Raw genomic sequence first — 21126 nt, 5'->3', positions numbered from 1 at the left:
CATGGTTTTAGTAATTTCTTTACATGTATGTTTGTATACATGTGAACGGGGTGGGGGTGGGATATTTTTGTTTTAGGGCGTGCTGTTTATGTTCAGATGTGTGTGCTCTGTGCAGTGCGTGATTGTTAAACTGTTAAAAATAAAAATAAAGATATTGTTGGAAATAGAAGCATGGTTTACTGTGAATTGGGGAGTTATTTGAGTTCATGTAATGCACACTTACAGAATGTTTATTTTTTATTCTGAGAAATTCCTGGAACATAAATGTTCTCAATCTCCACCACCACAATAACGTTTTTTATTCACAGATATGATGGATATAAATGGTATAAATCGTAATACATATAAAGTCCATGTAGTCTAACAATAAATAATACATCGGTTATCACACTTGGACAGCCCCGCTGTCCAACTGCACTGACACAGGAAGACTCCCGATCCAATCCAAAGACGGTGAAAGAAATCCGACAGGTATCCCATTGGCTGCTCTAGTGTCAATCTGAGACGTCATGCGGAAGTGGTAATTTATTAAACGTTTTGGCACGAATATCTTAAATAAACCGACATATTTACTTTTTTGCCTCACCACAGTAACTTAGTAAATGGCTGTTCGGCTCCATAATTTGTCTGAAAAATAAAGTAACCATATGTTTTCACGACCCTATCCACCACAGGAAAACCGGAAGACCTAACTTACCAGCCTACACCAAGCGGGAAGGAAGTCGACCGGAAGTTGAAGCCGGCCGCGTGCCACCATCTTGTAGCAGAACTTCACCTGCTGTTAGATAGATAGATAGATAGATGCCTTTATTCATCCCCACAGGGGAAATTCAGATGTCCAGCAACCTACAGTGTGTGCTGTTACCAACAAACATTCTCACTACAAGACACTCATAAAAACACATAAAGAGTCACAAAACAATTAGTAGAAAATAATTGATGCACTTCAATCAGATCCATTATGCAATCTAATGGCAGCCGGAACAAATGACCTCCTGAACCTCTCAGTCCTGCAGCTCATGGAAAGGAATCGGTTACTGCGGCTACTTTGCTGAGCAGCCACAGTGTCATGCAGTGGGTGGCTTCTGTTTCTGAGGATGGATTTCATCATGCTCCTCATTCTTCCCTCCAACAAATCTCCTACAGAGTCCACCCTCCTCCCCAACACTGACACACACTTCCTGACCAGTTTGTCAAGTCGGTTCCGATCCCTGGCTGTCATACAGCTGCCCCAGCACCCCACAGCAAAGAACACTGCACTGGCCACAACCGACTGATAAAAAAGGTACAGCATCTCATTACAGACTTGGAAGGATTTTAGCTTCCTGAGAAAAAAGAGTCTGCTCTGACCTTTCCTGTATGCTGCATTTACATGTACTGACCAGTCCAATTTATGGTCCAAGTGGACTCCCAGATATTTATACGTCTGGACCACCTCAATGCCCTCCCCCTCAATTACCACAGGTAGGTGGTGTGACTTACGCCTCCCAAAGTCCACTATCATCTCCTTGGTTTTCGATGTGTTAAGGATGAGACCATTGCACCTGCTCCAGGTCACAAACTCTGAGATGACCCTCCTGTACTCCTCCTCGTCTCCTCCTCTCACACAAGCCGCCACCACAGTATCATCAGAATATTTTTGTATGTGGCATGCTGACGTTCTGTATGAGAAGTCTGATGTATATAGAGTGAAGAGGAAAGGCGATAGTACAGTTCCCTGAGGGACCCCAATACTTGTTTCCACAGTGTCTGAGACTGTGTTCCCCAATCTGACATACTGTGGCCGCTCTGTCATGTAACTGATTATCCACTCAATGAAAGCAGGCTCCATGCTCAGATTCTCGAGTTTGCCTCTCAGGATCTGAGGCTGGATGGTGTTGAATGCACTCGAGAAATCGAAGAACATCAGCCTCACATACCCCCCTGTCCCATCGAGAAAAGAAAGGGCTCGATGAAGCAAGTAGAGGACAGCATCTTCCACTCCCATGTTCGCTCGATAGGCAAACTGCAGGGGGTCAAGTGCCTGCTGTAGTTGTGGGCCCAGGAGCCGGAGGAGGAGTCTTTCGAGGGTCTTCATAATCACAGACGTCAAGGCAACTGGTCTGTAATCCTTGACCCCGGAAGGTCTCCCACCCTTAGGCACTGGCACAATGCAGGATGTCTTCCACTGCTTCGGCACCTGACTCGTCTGGAGGCTCCAGTTAAAGAGTGTGTGCAGAGGAACCGCCAACTCCGCAGCACAGTCCTTCAGAAGCCTTGGTGGTATTCCATCTGGTCCAGCTGACTTGCCAGGGCGCAATCTTCTGAGCTCCGCCCTCACCTCCTCCATGCTAAAATAAGCCCTGTTGGGTACTTCAACCAAACAGGAGTCAGCAGCAGCGGTGGCCGGCAAGTTGAAGCCGGCCGCGTGCCACCATCTTGTAGCAGAACTTCACCTGCTGTTAGCATCTCATTGACTCCCATTCATTTTGGCGTCACTTTGACAGCGAATAACTTTACATCTGAGGCGTTTAAAGACTCCATTTGTCCATTATTTATTTCTAAAGAAACACGACAATGTATAAAATGCTCCATTACCTTGTATCTTACGTTATGGCCCCGTAAAAACAGTTTTTGTAAAAGTAGGCTAACGATTGCGTCATAACCACGCGACTCTCTGTCGCACAGTATAGAGATTACCGTATAGACAGGAGGAGAAGCTCGCGGGCAATCGGGGAGACGTGGAGGCAAAATGACAAAATAATTAATCAGAATACCTAGCAAAAGTTTCTCCTGCTCCTAGCTCATGGACACCTCCTACCCACGCTCTCCGTCTCTGCAAGATTCGGAAGGGAATGATTCAGATTTCTCATGCCACAGCCACTAGAAGACAGACGGGTTGCTCACGTCACATCTACGTCGTCAAGCTCAGTTTGAGTCTGCGCGTCAGGAACGGAAGTCCTAAAAAAATCGCTGAAAATGGGCTTCAATTGAGTTCCAATGAGATGACTCTGTCCATTTCTTATACTGTCTATGGCCTACACCCATGTTAATTTATAAAAGATAATATATCTAAAATAATCCATCATATTCACATTTTACTAACATCTGTCATCTAGAGGCAGTGTAATCACTAGTTCGGCTATATTTGGTCTTTGATTTATGCAATAGATATATCGTTTTGTAACCCTAAAATTGCATCTCGGTCGGACCCCACAAGAACTACAATCATGGCGCTGACATGTTTTCACCCGCATGGCGCGGCCATAAGTATTTGTAGTTTTTACATAATATGATTATTTTGCATCAAACTTGAATTTCCAAATATATAATTAACAACTCATCGGGTGTTTAAAGGGACGCTGAATGCAACTGAGGATTCAGATCTTAAATATCTAATTGCAAAATGGGTGAAATTGTATTTAATCCATATTTGACAGCGCCCCCAGGTGGTGGATATAACACATGAGATATTACATGACAGTTCAGGTCAAGAGCTCTCTATAACAGTTGGTCCCATGGTTTTAGCCCTTTTTGTTGGTAAATTATAAGCCTTCAAATATGCACTGAGGCCAAGGTTCAAAGCTCATTCTTTCATAGAAGGAGCCCAGTAGAGTCTTCATACTGATATATGTTATTCTCCACATTAAGACCTTTTCAATTATGTATTTGGTTGAGTAAAAGCCAAAGTATTTAATTTTTCTCATTTCATTGACAGATCCATTCAAAGGCTTACTTTGAGAGAGCATTTGCAAACCGAGTATATAGAATTAAGCGTTCAGTTTTTTTTTCTTATATTTTTTGGATATATATTCCAAATTTAGTCACTTTTAGAGTTATAATATTGGTCAGAACACTAGGTCATTCATATAAGCTGGAAAGAAGGCCTGATTGGGGTTGCCACACAGTACAGTGGGTACGGAAAGTATTCAGACCCCTTTAAATATTTCACACTTTGTTTCATTCCATTTGCTAAAATCAAAGAAGTTCATTTTATATCTCATTAATGTACACTCAGCACCCCATCTTGACAGAACCCCTGGCCAAACCCCTTGGATCTGGCCAAACCACACACAGAAGTTGTCCAGGTCACACGTAACAGCATTCTAACAGCATATGACAGAGGATTCAATTCAGAAATGTTGACGTTGTCCATGTGCTTTTTAAAGGCGTGGTGCAAACAATATAGCAGTGGCAGGCCGCCACAGTTGAGTCACTGTAGAGGAAACACTGGAATGCATTTAAATACCAGGTCAGACACACTTAGGGCTGACCACTTTGTATCAGTGAGAGCACATGTTAATACTGGGTCTGAACAGGGCCACTGCAACAGTTTCCTACACCAATGTGCCTTGTTATTACATATCAGTAGACAAGACACTGAATTCTTACTTGAGATTGTAGAACTTTATCAACTCCTTAATGTAGTCCCTTTTCCATTTAGAGACAGTGTCTGGAGATCAGATGAAAATGTTACAGCTATATTTCTTTTTCTTTTATTTTGTCAGGTATTTTTTTGGGTAATTACTGTAGTTACATTTGCTTAAAACAATGGTTAAAACATTCACTTCAGTTGCTTACGTATTGGTTTTGGTTTCTGTTGGGACAGCTCTATCTCTCTTTTCTTCCATCTCTCAATGTGTTGCTCAGAGATCAACACTAAAAAAAAAACAAATAAAAACAAACAAACAAAACAACCGACTGATCAATTCTACATAATACCACTATGTGCAAAATGGTTGTAAATTAAATGGAAAATTATATGATCGTAAATCTTAATCAACACAATTTTTTACTGCTTCTGCTTCTTGTGTGCAATTTACCTGGTGCCTCTCTGATGACAGATGAAATGTCTTCTTCAGCTAGAGTTGATAGTTTCTCTGCTTTGTCCAGTTTTTGCAGGAGGTTCAACGCTGCAAAGAAATACTTGAATTTACTTGCGTAGTACAATTTGTTCAAGCTAAACTCCAGAAAATATAAAATGTGTACAATTTAAACCAACAAGCACAGTGCGTTAAACTACTAGCACTGATTTATGACATCGCCATACTATGGTAAACTAACCAAGGTCAGTAGATTTTCTCCGTCCATAGTGCAGAAGTGCATCAGTCAGCAGGTCAAGCCGGTGAGTCATCTCCTTTGTGACCCTGGCGAATCTTCGGAGGAAAGACCACAGTCTCTCCATTCCTTCCCCATCAGTAAGCCCAAACCCACTAAGCCGTCTGGTGCTGTACTTGATCTGTGATTAAAGCAAAGTCGTAAAATATCACAGAGATTGACACAACCTCTCACATTGTCCGCAACAGCACGGCTGTGAAACAAGTTTAGAAAACGTCAGGAAAATGTTAGATTCAAGATTACTTTCAGGCCTTTCTACTTTATTTAAGCAGTGCAGTGGACAGGAGAATGGAAGCTAAACAAGGAGGGAATGAAGTGATCCACAGATCCTGACATCTGTTTAAATCCAATGGTATTACCTGGCAGGGCAGTTTGTGTCCATAAATGTGAAAAGCCGGCACAGCCAAGGAGATGTTGGGAGGTATACCCTCACCTGATTTCTGTTTGAACACAGTATGGCAGAGCTTTTATTTGTTATTTTAAGATCTTTTAGAAAATATTGAAACTTTACACAGAAGTTTAAAAAAGAACTCACGTTCAAATGTGAGGCAACAACACAGGCAATATCATAGACCACCCGCAAGTGTATGTTCTTCTTTGTGCATCTTTGAAGAAGCTCATCAATGACATACAGGGGATAAGCTAACCTATAACAACACAAAACATGGGAATTCTGATGCTGAGCTCATTTAGTAGTATGTTGTAATATTGCCCATATACATATCACAGGTTAATACACTTCTATTCTACTATTCAGTATGTCATAGACTTGCCGTTCTCCTTGGCTCATGTTTACAAACATCAGTGGGATTTCATGACGACAGGAGGCTCCAAACACTCCTGCAACATCAAGCTTTTTCTCTTTTTTTTGTGATCTCAGCATGTTGCCAGCCTTGAAGTTACTGCAGTCCTGGGATAAGGAAAAATGCAGATGGTTATGGGAAGACTTAGGTGTTTTTCTATTAGTTTAAGTTTGTGATAAAGTATTCTACAACTGTGACTAACCTCGTGAGGCTTGGAATTATCAGGATGTGAAAGCAGATATTCCTGTACATTATTTTCAGCAACAAACATGCGGGTCCCATGTAAGGGCTCAACTAGGCTTGTCCCTGAGCTTTGTTTCCTCACAAGGCCAAAGTTGGCATCCAGAGTTACTATCATATCTCCATCCACCTAGGAAACAATAACTTGAGTAATTCTGGTTTTGTATCTGGTGCAACAAAAAAGATAAAAGATGCACAAGTTCCCTCATTCATACTCATACCAGGCTGGTGAACATATACTGTTACCGTTATATCAAAATGTAACACTTCACATTGATTCAATTTGATCATTTCATGGGAACTGCAATCAAGTAATCTAACATGAACTAAGCTAGGAGAGTAGAACCCACCTTTGGACATGCTGGGCACGTGGTCCCATCATCAAACTGAGGGCAAATATCCACCAAACTCCTTTGTCGGAAGTGGTGATGCCTAAAGTGGGATATGGATTCTCCCACCAGGGCTCTGTAGAGTGCGTTAACCTATGGTATTAACCGCATCAGCAAAAATGTTACTGAAACATCATTAACATTAAAAGCCAAAGTAATACTTTGCATGGTTCATTACCAAATTATAAATATAATTATAAATATATTTCTTATAAAAAATGAAAAATCAGCAATCTTCTTTCATACAACTGTAAGATCCTAGATGTTTTCGTAATGATTTACTCTTCGTTGTGATATATATCTTGATCTGAAATGTTGGCGTCACAGATGGGACTTCAAAATTACCTCTGCAATCTGACTCACCTCTGTAGGAGTCAGATTGTTTCTCCAGCGCAGAGTGTTGCAAAAACCCTCAACAGAAACCTGACACTCCAGTGACAGACAAACAAATAGTTCCAGTAAAGGAATGGAGAAGGCAGTTTGAGGCTTTTCAGCTGTTGCTGGCCAGAGCCCATACCGCAGAAGAGTGCAGGCTTCAGGTTCACACTCGCACATATCTATAGGGATGGTGCAGAGACGTCCTGCAAAAAAAATACATAAAAACATAACCAAGGAATACAATAAAATAGTCTATTGATAATGATAGACAATCTTATTGATAGACGGCAGCATGGCAGTGGCCATTTGCACTCATTGGCCCAGGACAGCTGTGGCTACACAAGTAGCTTACCATCACCAAGTATGAATGAGTGAAAGAATAATGGATTCAACGTAGAGCTCTTTGAGTGTCTTGAAAAGCGCTATATAAATCAAATCCATAATCATTACTATAATGTATATTAACACAGACACTGTGTCACCAGTAACCTGATATGTTATTACTGGAAAATTGCACATCAGAAGTGTGAGAAATTCCTACGAGAACGTCATTGCTCAACATTTCATCAGCCTCTCTTTTCTTTGGTCAAGGAAATTAAACACATGACTTTTAACATTATAAAATGACAAACCTGTGTTGACAATGACTTTTATATCTTTCCTGTACACAGCATGGTTTTCATGGCCCTCGGGTAAATACAGGAATAGCCCCTGGTAGGATGGTTCATAAGAAGAATTCTGAAAGAAAGATAACTTTAACTAATAGTTTTGGAAATGAGTAATTCAAGACAACACAAATTGTAGTATTGTGCTAAAACAAGATTTACAAATATTTTGCTATATGTATATGTGTGAGTGAATGCTGTTGTTCATACATTCCATTTATCAGGGACGTGCAATGAATTGTGGTGAGTCCTCCTCAGACAGGCTTCACAAAGGACTGCCGTGGTGCTGCACTCCAAGCACCTATAATCAGCATGCCGTTGGCAGACAGAACACTTGGAAGTTATTGGTGCTGAAGTTTCAAATGAAACTTTGAGCATGTCCTCCTTGACTGTATTCCAGGCATTTAGCTCTCTCTTCTTCGCCTTACTGTACGCAGTCTCGGAAGATGAACTACAGCCTGCTGCTTCATCTTGTTCTGATGGAACAAGTGTGGAGTTCAAAAGGCCTGTTTGTTGGGAGCTGGGCTTGGGGATGTCTTTATGTGTAAGGTAATGAACCTTTACACAACCATTGATATTCCTCCTCAGCACCTGTATCTTGATGTTTCTTAACCGTGTGCCTTTCAATGCTTTTCCCATCTCTGGAAAAAAGGCAATAAAGACACATGCATGACTAATGGATACAACAAAAGCTAGATTTTTGTTCCTTAATGTGCATGATGTATTAAAATATAGGCCTAGATGTCACGAGTTGTGGATGGTGAGGACCTAAATGCAGCAACAAAGTCAGGAGGCAGGCAGGTGGAGGAACCAAGTTTTAATCAAATAAATGTAACAGACTACATGGAAGATACAGGGGGAAGCAACATGGATCTGGCAGGGAAATAAAGAAACCTAGGGGTATATGTACACTGAGCGGCTAACAATGAGATAGAAACCAGGTGTGACAAGGAGCAGGAAGTAACAGGACAGAATGCACAAGGGAATGAACCAACAAAATAAAAAACAGGAAACAAGACTAAGGCAAAACTAACACAAAAGGAACACAACACCAAAAAGCCGGGAGACCATGACATAGATACATAACTAGATAGATAATAAATCAAATAAACTTACCACTGCAATCTTGGAACAGTTTTTCCTAATCTGGGAATCAAAAGTTGTAAAATGAGATGGACAAAGTCAAGTACAGAGAAACATAAGTCAAGTCAAGTCAAGTCAAGTTTATTTGTATAGCGCTTTTCACAATACAGATTGTATCAAAGCAGTTTCACAGTATTACATTAAAATAATACAACAAAGTTTGTTTCAAGAGGAATTTATTGATTGATAAATTTAAATTAAATATCCCCAAAATATAAGCAGGAAAGCATGTTTATGTTTCAAGTTCAAGGTTAATTGAAGTAATGCATTTTTGTTAGCCTGTTGTTGCTAGCTTACATAAATCAAAATAGAGCTACCACAAACCTGATTTCACTATCACTATATACAGTAGGTAGGCCTATATACGAGCATGATATAGCCTGAATGAAGAGTTTGTATGAAGCAGATACAAAATATATGTACAGTGTAGTCATTACACAGAACGCCTTTAAGGCTAAAAGGTGTAATTTACAGGAAACTCACGGTGTAATAAATCGTTTTTTTCCTCTCATCTGCTAACTTTTTTTAACTCATTAGTTAGCCATGGTGGAAGCTAAATTGTTAGTAAAACTAACAGTTTTGTTTCGATTAAAAAAAACAACGTTTTTGTAGTAAACTGTAATGCTAGCTTGACCGGTAAATACAGTAAATGCAAATGAAAAAAAAAAAAAAATCGATAAAAACAATATCTGGTATTTCGTTTAAACTCTTTTATGTTACCTTGTTATAGCTTTAATATAACAGATGTTTAAAAATGTGTGTTTTTTTTTAGCTCATAAACTAGATAGGAACAGTTGAAAATGTCTTAATTTTCTGTCATTTTACCTGAAAGTCGCTGGAGGTTTGAGGTCTGGCGGCGGACTGTATTCCTGGGGGACTGGATCGAGAGTCTTCCTGTATGATGCTGATCAGCGATGTGAATAGATGATAACAACCTACTGCACCTGCTAGGAGGCACAGTAGGGGCCTACTGGCCCATACGAATGGGCCGATAACCACTGATAATGTCCATTCAATCGGGTGATAAGAGATATTCCTAGATAAAAAAATGAAAAGATAGTATTAACTAAATAATATGAATACTACGAAGTAATAAATAAATATGTAATTACGTAAGTGGACAAACAAACATAAATAGAATATTTCATATTTTATAGGCTATTTTAGTCTTGAACAAATTTTTTAATAATGCCTACAGCAGAGAAAAATACTTCAGTAACTTAGAACAGGGCTTGGTATACGCTGATAAAGGTTCAAAAATGGAGATGTGACTGAGACTGAACTATAACGGGTTTTCTACAAGAAAACTTTGCTACTCTAAGGTAAGAAAATATAATTTATTTAAAAATATGTAATTAAGGGCTAGCAGCAAGAAATTGTTAATTCATTTATTAAAATAACAAGATAAGGCAAGGCAAAGCAAGCTTATTTATATAGCACATTTCATACACAATGGTAATTCAAAGTGCTTTACATATAAGAAAATATTATAAAAGAAATAAGAATAAATATTACAGTTTAGACAAAAATAAAATAAAATACTGTACAAACAGATAAGCAAGAAGGATGAGCTATAATTAGTAAAAAGTTAATTATAACTATACATGAAGTATGGATTTTTATACAGAAATTTATACAAAAACTTATATTGTAAACTTCTTAGATTAGGAGAGCTGTTGAAAATAGTGAATTCAAAGAGCATTATTAAATGGAATGTTTAAGTTAGCGACAAGATACAATGTTGTGGACCGAAGGAAAAAGGCTGATAGATGTTTTATTAACATCTGAGAAACTAAGAATAATAGATGGAAAATTGATCTAATAAATACATTTAGATAAGAGAGGTCTATACCAATTGAAGAAGTTGTGAAAGAAGGCAAAGCTGTTTTTATGTATATATAGGCTATATATATATAATTTTTTAATACTATTATACTAATGGCAGAAGGTTTTAAAGGAGTCGAAATGCCTACCATTCCAGCCGCTCAAGATAACTAAGGAAACACCCTGGACAGTGAAATTTAGAATTAATAATTTGATTGAGGACTCAATAAAGCAAAAACTGTTTAAAAGCTGTAGAAGTTGTGTTAAACAATTGCCTAGGAAGTCAAGTTTGGGGATTTAATAAGTATATATACATAAGATTATTAATGTTTAACGAGTTTGAGTTTAAGAGTTTTAGGTTTTGTAATTTGAAGTGGTTTACGCATAAAATACATAGCTTAATGGGTTACATTAAAGCATGTTATTGCTAGCAAATGATGAAGCATTACATATTAGAAAAATAAATAAATAATTGATTAAACTAAACAGGAATAAGCTGAAATGTTAGTGCAATTAAAGCAGCCGTGTGAAAGACGTTGAGTTCTATAGAGGAAAAATAACAAACAAATGTGTTGTAGTTTGTGCCGAATGTGTGAATATAAAACCAGCTTTACCCAAGTATTAATAATAATACATTTAGTTTATATAGCACCTTTAAAAGTTGCTTTCTCAAAGCGCTTTACAGGCAAACACAAGAGTGAAAACTACACATTTTAAATACAAATATAAACAAATAAAATGGAAAATCAAGTAAAACCTGAAATATAATGTTTTAAGAAGAGATTAAAGTCACTAAAGTGTTGCTTCACTGCTGCTGTATTGTCAGTAACTTTACCCTAAGTATCTAGTGCGATTATAACTAGACTAATGAGATAAAAACATTAGGGCATTTGAATATTGATATTGATAAAATATTATATCAATTAATAAAATAAAATAATAATAAAAACATACCTTGCTTCTGAGAAAAAGTTTAGCAGTTCTGTGCAAAAGATATTCCAAGTTGGAATTTCTGACGAGGTCAAAAGATATGCTTCATCTGACAAACAACTACAGTTAGAGAGCCTCAAATGTGGAAACATTGCAGTGAGGAAGAAAAATAAAAGATAAAAATAAAAGCAAAACATTATAATAAAAGGACGATTGATATCTTATGTTGTAACAACTATTAATAGCCAGATAAAAAGTCATAAAAAAGGAAAAAGGTTTCTTAAAAACGTACAATTGTTTGTAAAACTACACTGTAAAAAATAATCCTGTAAAAAAACAGTAAACTACTGGCAGCTGTGGTTGCCATTATCATACTGTTAAAATACGGTGTGTTACTGTTTTTGAAATTAACAGCTAAATACCGTTTTGACAACTACAGTATAAAACTGTAATTTTACAGCCCGGTATTTAACAGCTATATGCTGTAGTTGTCAAAACGGTATTTAGCTGTTAATTTCAAAAACAGTAACACACCGTATTTTAACAGTATGATAATGGCAACCACAGCTGCCAGTAGTTTACCATTTTTTTACAGTATAATTTTTTACAATGACACCCCAATAATTTCAATTCTAAATGCTATTATAACCCTGCACATTATTTTTGTCATGGATTACAAAAAAGGAATAAAGCCAAGATAGGATTTTTTTTTTTTTTTTTCTGATACAACACCAGATAAATTCTGCTCAATTATTGTGAACTAAAACAGGCAAATAAAAAAATATAATAATATAGTCGTCGAGTGATATTCAGTGCATAGAAATAAACACCCATCAAAATGCAAAAATAGCTTAAGAAAAAGCAAACAAATACACAATATATAGAATTGACTTACCTGTATATAAAATACAAATCTAGTCTCAAATGAGGCTTTAGCAAACATTAGCCCAAAAACAGTTGCACTAAAACAAAGTAATTATTTAAAATATTTAAATCATTAAAAAATAACCTCTTAAATCAGGCTTTAAAAAACACCAGCCCTTTTTAATATCTAACAACTCTGTATAAACAAAATATAACACCAGGCCCACCATGTTTCTGAAAACAAACTGCATGTGTGGGGAGTGTCAGCTACATTTTAAATGAAGTGCCACTCAAAGTCCATAAGTCTTTTTAAAAGATTTGATACTTTGGTACTGACGGTTATGGTCTTCTTCTGCACGGTTTTCCCAGATTTTTTGGACATCACTTTTCCCCTTGCAGCCTTGGTCCCCTTTTCTGGATTAATTCCAACAAAACGTCTGAAAAATAAGAGGAGAATATCTTCAGTGAACAATGATTTAAAAGGAATAGTTCACCCAAAACAAGAATTTATCCCACAATTTACTCAACCTCAAAGTGTAAATGGCTTTCTTCTTCCAGCCAAACACAATTAGTTATATTACATAACATCCTTCCCAGCTTTGTAATGGCACTGAACAATGCCAAGTTTTTGAAGCTCCAGTAACTGCATCAATCAATCATAAAAGTAATCGATATGAATCCAGTGGGGTTAATAAATGTCTTCTGAAGAAAAGCCATGCATTTTTGTAAGAAAGATATCTGTATTTTATAACTTTATAAAATATAATCACTGGCTTCTGGCATGGCCGTATGTGTGTTCATGATTGAGTTGAGTTCTGGTGGAAGGGTGTCCTCTGACCTGACGTATGGCGAAGACGTAGCGAAATATTAGGTTAGAATTGACGAATGCGGAAGTGCAGAGGATAGAGTAAAACAAAATGCCGGTCTAAAGTCTAAAAAGAGACGTTTTGAAAGAAAAGGACTTTGATATAAGATTTCATATGTCGGGTAAGAGGTCATTTTTCTGCCGCAACTCGACTCTATCATGAACTCGCGTACGGCTGTTTCCGGAAGCCAGTGATTATAGTTTATAAAAGTTATAAACATGGATATTTTTGAGCTTCAAAAACTCAGGATCTATTTAATGCCATTGCAAAGCTGGGAAGCCAGTATATTATTTTATATAACTCTGACTGTGTTCGGCTCAAAGAAGAAAGTAATATACACCTAGGATGGCTTGAGGATTCCATTGTCACCATACTAATACTAACATATTATTTAGAAATAAATAAAATAAGTCCAAATTTGTTACCTTTGAAGGAATTCTAGTGTGGATGCTGCTTCCTCTTGGTACTGCAAATTAAAGATGTAATACAAAGAGAACAATGCAGCAAGTCCAGAGAGAAAAGTTGGCTGCACACCCTCGCAGATAATTCGGCCTTCCAGGCTGATCATCCATCGTTTCATCCATTGCCCCGGATTATCACCTGGACCATAAAGGAATGGATAAATTAATGTTTAATCATGATCGCTGGAGAGTTTGGTGTAGAAAAGGTAGTGAGAAATTAGTACATTATTTTATAACCTGAAAAAAGGCACACAATGTCATGTCTTACAAGATAACAAAACCTACAATATCTCTATAAAAATAAAAAAAGGAAAAGGAAAGGTTGTTTTAGTCTGTTTTTAACTTAATGCTAAGCCAGCCTCCGAGAGGGAAAAAAAGATTACAATACAATAAAGTGTAGTGATTGTGTTGTAAAGACTCAAACTTGGGTCTGATGAATAAAAACATGATTCAAAGACAGCAAACTCTAGAATGAAGCACATAAATGTGAAGCCTCTCATAATAGTAAAACTTGTGTGAGCCTTATTTTAAATTGCAGACATGTCTAATATGATATACTTACCAAGCAGGATCAAACGAGGACTCACAGGCAGGTTACCCGTCTTTTCGAGGTCAGCAGGAGTGGCACACATCTATTGTCAAAGATAACAATTTAAGACAACTGACTAATCTTAATGTGATACTTGCTGATAACCAATAATAGTCCATAATATTCTACAGAGGTAAAAGGCTTTTTGTACTCAGAACAGGAATAGTTGATCCAAAATGATCATTTGTCTATGTCTCTAGATAATGTCTCTCACTGAATGCGCATGTTAACTTGCCACACAAGAAGAAGAAAAAATATATTTCGTTCATTCCATTCATCTATTACTTGGATAAAGTTTGGTAAAATATGCAGGTTGAATGAAAATTAGGTATTCTTACCTGTGTGTGTGATAAGATGGCTGTATGGCAGTCTGGGCTCAATCTCACTACGTTGACCAATTATTTGCCTAGTTAAAACACATAATTTAATGGAGCCATCTGATTTAAAATCACAGAAGCTTCTTTAAATGTTTAAGATGGTATATTTTAAAGTAATAGGTCATTTAAAGATAATAAAATAATAAATCGTTGAAAACCTACCTCATTCAGATAATCCAAAATGTCGCCTTGTGCACATTGGACGAAAATAGAGTATAATACTGTTAAATAACAGTGACAATTTGTTGTTGATCGACCACACAACCCGAAGTGAACAAGTCTTCCCATAATGCATTGTAAAAAAAAGCAAAATGCTGTTATTACATGGAAACAGCAATTTGCTGTTAAATTTCCATGTAAATTTACAGGAATTTTTTACAGTGTATGTGCACTGAAGACTGAAGATTTGAGTTTGAAGTTAGAGAAAGCAGCATGTTAGGGGGAGTAATGTTTCTCCTGGTACAGCCTAGCACACAGAGCTCACGGGAGTATCTCAAGGTCACTCAACAGGAGTTTTACCAGACAAACCCAGCAATACATGGAGAAACAGGGTTTGATTTAAACTGTTTTGAAAAACGGGAAAATAGACCGCCAGGTAAACTAACTGATTTAGCTCTAAAGCTTTAAAAAATGTTGGGGGGACTTAACCTCTTATATAGACTAAGCCTTTTTCTGACCCTTTTAGTCCAACCAGACAATTTTAAAGAAAACACAGTGATATGATATTAATACAGCTGATAAGCTAGCTTGACTTAGAGAAAAGTAGAGAAACGGAAACAGAATGTATAATATATAACAGATATTAGACCAAATTTAACACCTTAGTGAGAAATTAATCTTTGAAGTTTTGACTGATAACAAGATGTTCCTAAATGGGGACAGACATTATAATATTACTATTGTATATGTTAAAGATAATATGTTAAGGATATGCAACACTTATAATGGAGTTATTTAAAAGTCAAATATGGAGGTAAAATACAGTGAACAAGAAATAAGATATTAAAATAATTAGTGGGTTACATATAGTAGTTCATGGATTTTTAGGAAGTTCTGGCGTTGCATGAGTGCACTCCCAATGCTGGGTCGCACAAGGAAAGGAATTTGTTGTTAACTTCAATGCCAAACAGATATGTGGATGATCCACTGGTGACCCTATAAAGGGAGAAGCCGGAAGAAACATAGAGAGAGAAAGAGGATGGGTCGTCGGAATGAATTTAGAAAAAATATATAATTATAATGATAAAATAATAATGTACATAACAAAAGTAAATGTATAATTATTACTACGGTGGAAGAGATAGTGACTGCTTTAGACTGACCAAATAGTTTTAGGATATTTAGAACAAAGACAAGGTCTGAATATTGATTAACTGAAATTAGTTCTAATATAAATATTAAGATATGCGGCAGAGTGATCAAAATACAAGAACAGCTGTTGATAGCCTACTCATAAAAGTTGCAGGCAAGATGTGATAAATGAAATTAATATTTTTCATTGTACAGCTATTTAACAAACTGAAAATCAACAAGTACTGCATACAGAGTGACTGTAAGAAATGTCTGAATAAGCTTACATGGAGATTAGCCATTTACAGATGTAAAAATAATAATAAACGTGAGGATAGTTGATTAAGAAACTTGGAGTTATTAGAACATTTCCTCTGATTTAACAGGAATTTGATCCTTGCTATAAAAAACAAGGTGACAAATGAAATTGAAATTTAACAATAAAAGTATGATTAAGATAAAGAAAAGCTTCTTAAGTTAGAGATAACTAGAGAGGTATTATCAGGACTGAGGTTAACTTAATGATAAATTGAAAAAGAAGATTGTCAACAAACAATGAAAGAACCTAGTGTGTTGTTGTCTGCCAGGAATGTAGGATGAGTTCTCCTCAAAGTAATAATGAATGACCCAGTGACTATCAGCGAGCACATGGATGGATGCATAGGACTGTTTATGTAACAGGGTTGCAGTGGACTACATGCGATGAATGTTTGAAAGACATTAACCAAAGTAATTAATTTGCTGGTATATATGGTACGCAATAGGCATAGAATTTGGGGCATGGACCTTTGGTGATTTAACTATTTAAGGCAAAATTACGTAACAAAGGTGTACAAAGAAATCAGACCGAAACAGCTGGGTGTTTCTAGCGTCGTAAATATGGTCATAATGTATTGAAATAAATACAAATGACGTAGAAAGCAAGTGGCTGCTGGTTTTGTCCCAGGAGACGTGGGAGAAAACTAGAGAGCCTAAAATCTTGCTTTGAAGAAGGCAAAATATTCCAACCAAAGTGAGAAATGGTTAATGGAAACAATTGCTAAAAGCTATTTACAATATAGTGTAAGAATTGATCACAATAAAAAATCTCCCAAAAAGGGGGAATGTGATTAAATGCACTATATATAAAAAATATTTTTTTTTTTAAATTTTTCATAAAAAGTCCCAATGACATGATTGAAAGGCAGAGGTGATCCTGTGTGCCAGTGAACTTCTGGAAGGGGGAGAGCCTGCTAGAGGTTCACTCAGCACGACAGGCTGGTCTTCAAGGAAATAGTGAACAGGACCAGCAAAGCACCTCGAGTGCCTGTGCCAAGAGAAAGAGCTGGCACAAGATTAACAAAACAGTAAAATATTAAAAGTTTTTGATGAGGGTAGAGTGATACTTTGGAATTTACTTATCAAAACCAATTAAAGTAAATAGTCCAAAAAGAGGAAGAATAATGCTGAAATATAGAAAAATCCTGCTAATATAAATCAATTGCTGTGGGTAAATGATAATTATTGATTGTTTAAATTATTATGGATGTAGCACCCATTTGGAATTTTGTTGATTTTACTGTAGCCTAACTGTACAAGCGATTTAAGTGAACTAAAGCTTTTTGGGAGCAAAAGAAAGCAGGAAGTTGTGCTATAAAGCTAATGTGGAAAATCTACAAGTATAAAAGATAGAAAGTGGGAAAATATATTTAATAGTACATAAAGGAAGAACATTTGAATAGTGCATTATGGAACTACTGAAATTATGGGATTCTCATATCTGCATAATCTTGCCTGATGAATCCACCGTATAAAGCACTAGAATATAGGTGAAGTAAATTAGGGTCAAAAATTGGAGAAAAACCCCCAATGATATTAGTATTACAAACGAAAAGAACAAGATGGTTTAAAGTGAATGTCCTGATAGAAATATTGAATAGGAAGGTAAACGGAGATTATTCACTGTAAGGTGAATCTACCCTAAAGGAACATTACAGGAAATTAAGATTTTGTCGATAAGAGAGAAAAGTATACATTTGGTTAGAACTGGAATATTTGGGGGAAATGGAAAGACATCAGTAAACACTGCAACAGTATAGTCAGTCTTAGCAACACTGTTAGACTTTTCTGTAATTTCTACAGTTATTTACTTTAAATCCCCCAGTATTATACTGCTATTTCTCTTTACAGTAAATAACTGTGATTCCAATTGCATCATGGGAATTTTCTGTGACGTCTAACACCACATACAGAGACTTACTGTATTTTTTAAATTTGCTGTATACTACTGTATTTGACGTAACTGCCTCTCTGGCTGGCACCATTCCACCGTGCTTTTTATTTCCTAATTTTTGCCTTACACCACGTGTCTACAACGCTATAATAGCCAGAGGCTGTCTATATTGGACACATTGAAGCGACCGGACCTTTAAATGCAAACCTGTTTATCCCTTGTAAGAACTAGTGCGAGCGCTTGGACTCGTATCGGACTACGTCTGAAATATAACGGCCGCGGCGCATCACTACACTGTCTGGGATTTGTCGTGTCGCGTCAGACAGACATCCAGTGTAGGTAATGGGGTCTGTCTTTTGTTGGATCGCGACGTTCGTGTCTGGCCCGGGGAAGAGACGGAATTCACTTCACCGAGAGAGAGATCAGCAAGCAAGGTAAAAAAAAAAAAAAAAAAAAAAACATTCTGTGTATGTTGACAGGATTGTGCCCAGTTTAACGTATGTTATAACGTTAACGTTAGCCTAACGTCACTCGTCGTCAACATGGCGGTAACGAACTTTACCATGGTAAACTGAGCTAACGTTTCATTTTACACACTTTGTTAGATTATTGAATTGTCGAGTTAAAATATGCCAACGAGCAACGCGTTTACATTAACAATAAATGTGAATAAACTAATGTGAAATTCTGTTTATATCCTAATGTTGGCCTACTGATGAGAACCTTTATAGTTTTAGCATTAGTTTGCAAACTATACCATATTATAGTTTTTTTTTTTTTATGGAATTTAATATTTACTTCTATTTTTGTGTTTAAAGGCAACTGCAACAAAGCGCCAATTCGCGCCAGTGACTTAGCAAGATTCCAGAGGTAGGCCAGCCCATTTGTGACATATTTTGAGATAAGTTTGCTGAAATGATTAGCATACACTATGTGAAAATTGCTTTTGAGCCACTGGTGCAGACTAGGTAGCTAACAATATCTTATAAAATCGGCTAACTTTATATCAAATAAGTGACCTTTGCATTATGTCTAACTTTATTACACAGCAAATGAACCAATCAGAAGATGGACCATTGTCTTTGTTCAGTCTCACCAGATTAAATGTATCCAGGTAAGCACTGCAGTAAACCTATCACTAATTCATTCTGACCAAATCTAGCATTCTAAACAACTTAAGTTTATATTTTTGCATTATTTTTATATTTTATTAGCCAGCGACTCTACCATTGCAGTTCCACCTGACTAGGAAGGTCCTAATATCAGCGCACAGGTGGGTTAACTACTGTAGGAAGGAGAACGATCATCACACAGTGATTTCTTGCATGTGTCTTACTGTGTATTTGTCTCAAACAGGTACTCCTTCACTGCAGACAAGCTGAAATGGGCTAAAATCATCTATTTCAGTCGTTCAACTTCTTTCTATGCATTTCAGCATTTTTGGACAGAATTTAGGATTTGTAAGTATTAAAATTTAATCTGGCATAATTTAATTTAGTTCTTTTGTATGCTATTTATTGACAAAAGCTGTTTACAAATATATATTCTTAAGTTTTTGTGAAAATAATAATAAAAATTAACAAAAAAGGAGGTTAAAAATAATGTGACACTAATATTCTCTCTCTCTCTCTCTCTCTCTCTCTCTCTCTCTCTCTCTCTCTCTCTCTCTCTCTCTCTCTCTCTCTCTCTCTCTCTCTCTCTCATATAGTGTTGGAACCAGGATCTCCTCTGAAGGACTGAGTACATTTGTGTTTGTGGGCACGCATGCAGACCAGGGAACACTCTGATGTTGTCAATCAAGTTCTGAACAGGAACCAATCTTTGGAGAAGTTCATTTATTCACAAAGGTGGACAAAAACATTGTGTTGGCTTTTTAAAGATTATTTTGATGATGACTTTTACTCCTATGCTGTAGAAAAGATGGAGTAGACAGTCAGACATTGATAATAATAATAAATGTTTCTTGAGCATCAAAGAGACTTCTTTCAAAAACATTACGCCACTTAAATACTTCTTTTGGCCACCAGTGTACATGAATCCAACACATTTTTGGAAATAAGTGAAATTATTTTTAAGGTGGGGTTATGTGTCTTGTATTGTGAAAAGAACTGTGTTTTGTCCTGTTTTGGACATTTCCTTTTTGAATGCTTAATGTATTTATATTCTGCAGTTTTATGAATGTAATGGTTGATATTTCATTATAATACTTGTATAAGCTAAACAACCAATGACTCTACATTCATTTAGTCAAATGCTAATGTTTTGTTTATGATTTTATGTATGTTTTCAAAAATGTTTGCAGTGAAGGACAGCACATAATGTGTTAATTTAACACGTTTACACATCTTTGTGCTAACCTCTCTGACATATTTACTTTGTTAAAATCATTAACACAATGAATGAGTTAAAATTAACACAAAAAATGTTGTCTCTAAACTTACCCATTAATGTGTAAAAATTTCACACATCATTTCCAGCATTGGCATGTTTATTTTGTGATATATATGAAATGTTTTAAATAAAAAAATGGTATTTTGTGATAACTTTGTCTAATTGGTTTGTATGAAAGTAGTACTTATGTAGGATAAAAATAAAATTAATCATATATCAAAATTATCAAATCTAATTTATATTTAGTACAAATAAAAATAATTACAGTAGTGTACTGATTAGCTTAGTTTTTACAGTAATGCACTGTACTGATTAGCTTCGTTTTTACAGTAATGCACTGTATTACACAAAACTGAAATACGGTTTGGTACTGTAACTCTTAATTACAGTAACTTACTGGCAACAGTGTTGCCAGTAAGTTACTGTAAAAAACCCTTGAAAAGTCTAACAGTGAACGTTTAAGAAGAACATTCATGGACAAATTAAATATGAATTGTGTAAGAATGTAATTTAGAAAATGGCATAGAAGCAAATCCTAAAAGTCTTAATACAGTTATGGAGACTTATTTGGTGATAATGAAACTAATATTTTGAAAACTATTAAATA

At 36.3% G+C, this 21126-nt stretch overlaps 1 protein-coding gene across 3 annotated transcripts in view; it reads right to left on the bottom strand.

Moving 5' to 3' along the window:
- The window catches only part of LOC309480940 (uncharacterized protein), a 37258-nt gene that overhangs the window by 1916 nt on the left and 14216 nt on the right, over window positions 1-21126 (bottom strand). The window contains exons 1-18 of one of the 3 annotated variants that reach the window (XM_082145695.1): window positions 14223-14405; window positions 13625-13799; window positions 11494-12770; window positions 9541-9751; window positions 8689-8718; window positions 7783-8213; window positions 7540-7645; window positions 6893-7110; window positions 6491-6622; window positions 6103-6270; window positions 5871-6007; window positions 5633-5744; window positions 5457-5537; window positions 5044-5218; window positions 4803-4892; window positions 4561-4638; window positions 4372-4432; window positions 15-4209 (exon numbers count right to left, since the gene is read on the bottom strand). In XM_082145695.1, coding sequence (XP_082001821.1) covers window positions 4143-4209; window positions 4372-4432; window positions 4561-4638; window positions 4803-4892; window positions 5044-5218; window positions 5457-5537; window positions 5633-5744; window positions 5871-6007; window positions 6103-6270; window positions 6491-6622; window positions 6893-7110; window positions 7540-7645; window positions 7783-8211 — 1854 coding nt within the window. In that variant the 5' untranslated portion in view covers window positions 8212-8213; window positions 8689-8718; window positions 9541-9751; ... (1 more) ...; window positions 13625-13799; window positions 14223-14405 and the 3' untranslated portion in view covers window positions 15-4142. Of the gene's footprint in view, window positions 1-14; window positions 4210-4371; window positions 4433-4560; window positions 4639-4802; window positions 4893-5043; window positions 5219-5456; window positions 5538-5632; window positions 5745-5870; window positions 6008-6102; window positions 6271-6490; window positions 6623-6892; window positions 7111-7539; window positions 7646-7782; window positions 8214-8688; window positions 8719-9540; window positions 9752-11493; window positions 12771-13624; window positions 13800-14222; window positions 14406-21126 lie in introns of those variants that run through there. The other 2 variants (XM_082145697.1, XM_082145696.1) reach the window with 2 other exon arrangements.

This window comes from Leuciscus leuciscus, assembly GCF_965113295.1.
Source record: "Leuciscus leuciscus genome assembly, chromosome: 1".
NCBI lineage: Eukaryota > Metazoa > Chordata > Actinopteri > Cypriniformes > Leuciscidae > Leuciscus > Leuciscus leuciscus.
Note: the sequence above shows the minus strand (reverse complement) of the source record. Positions and strands in the feature narration are given on the sequence as shown.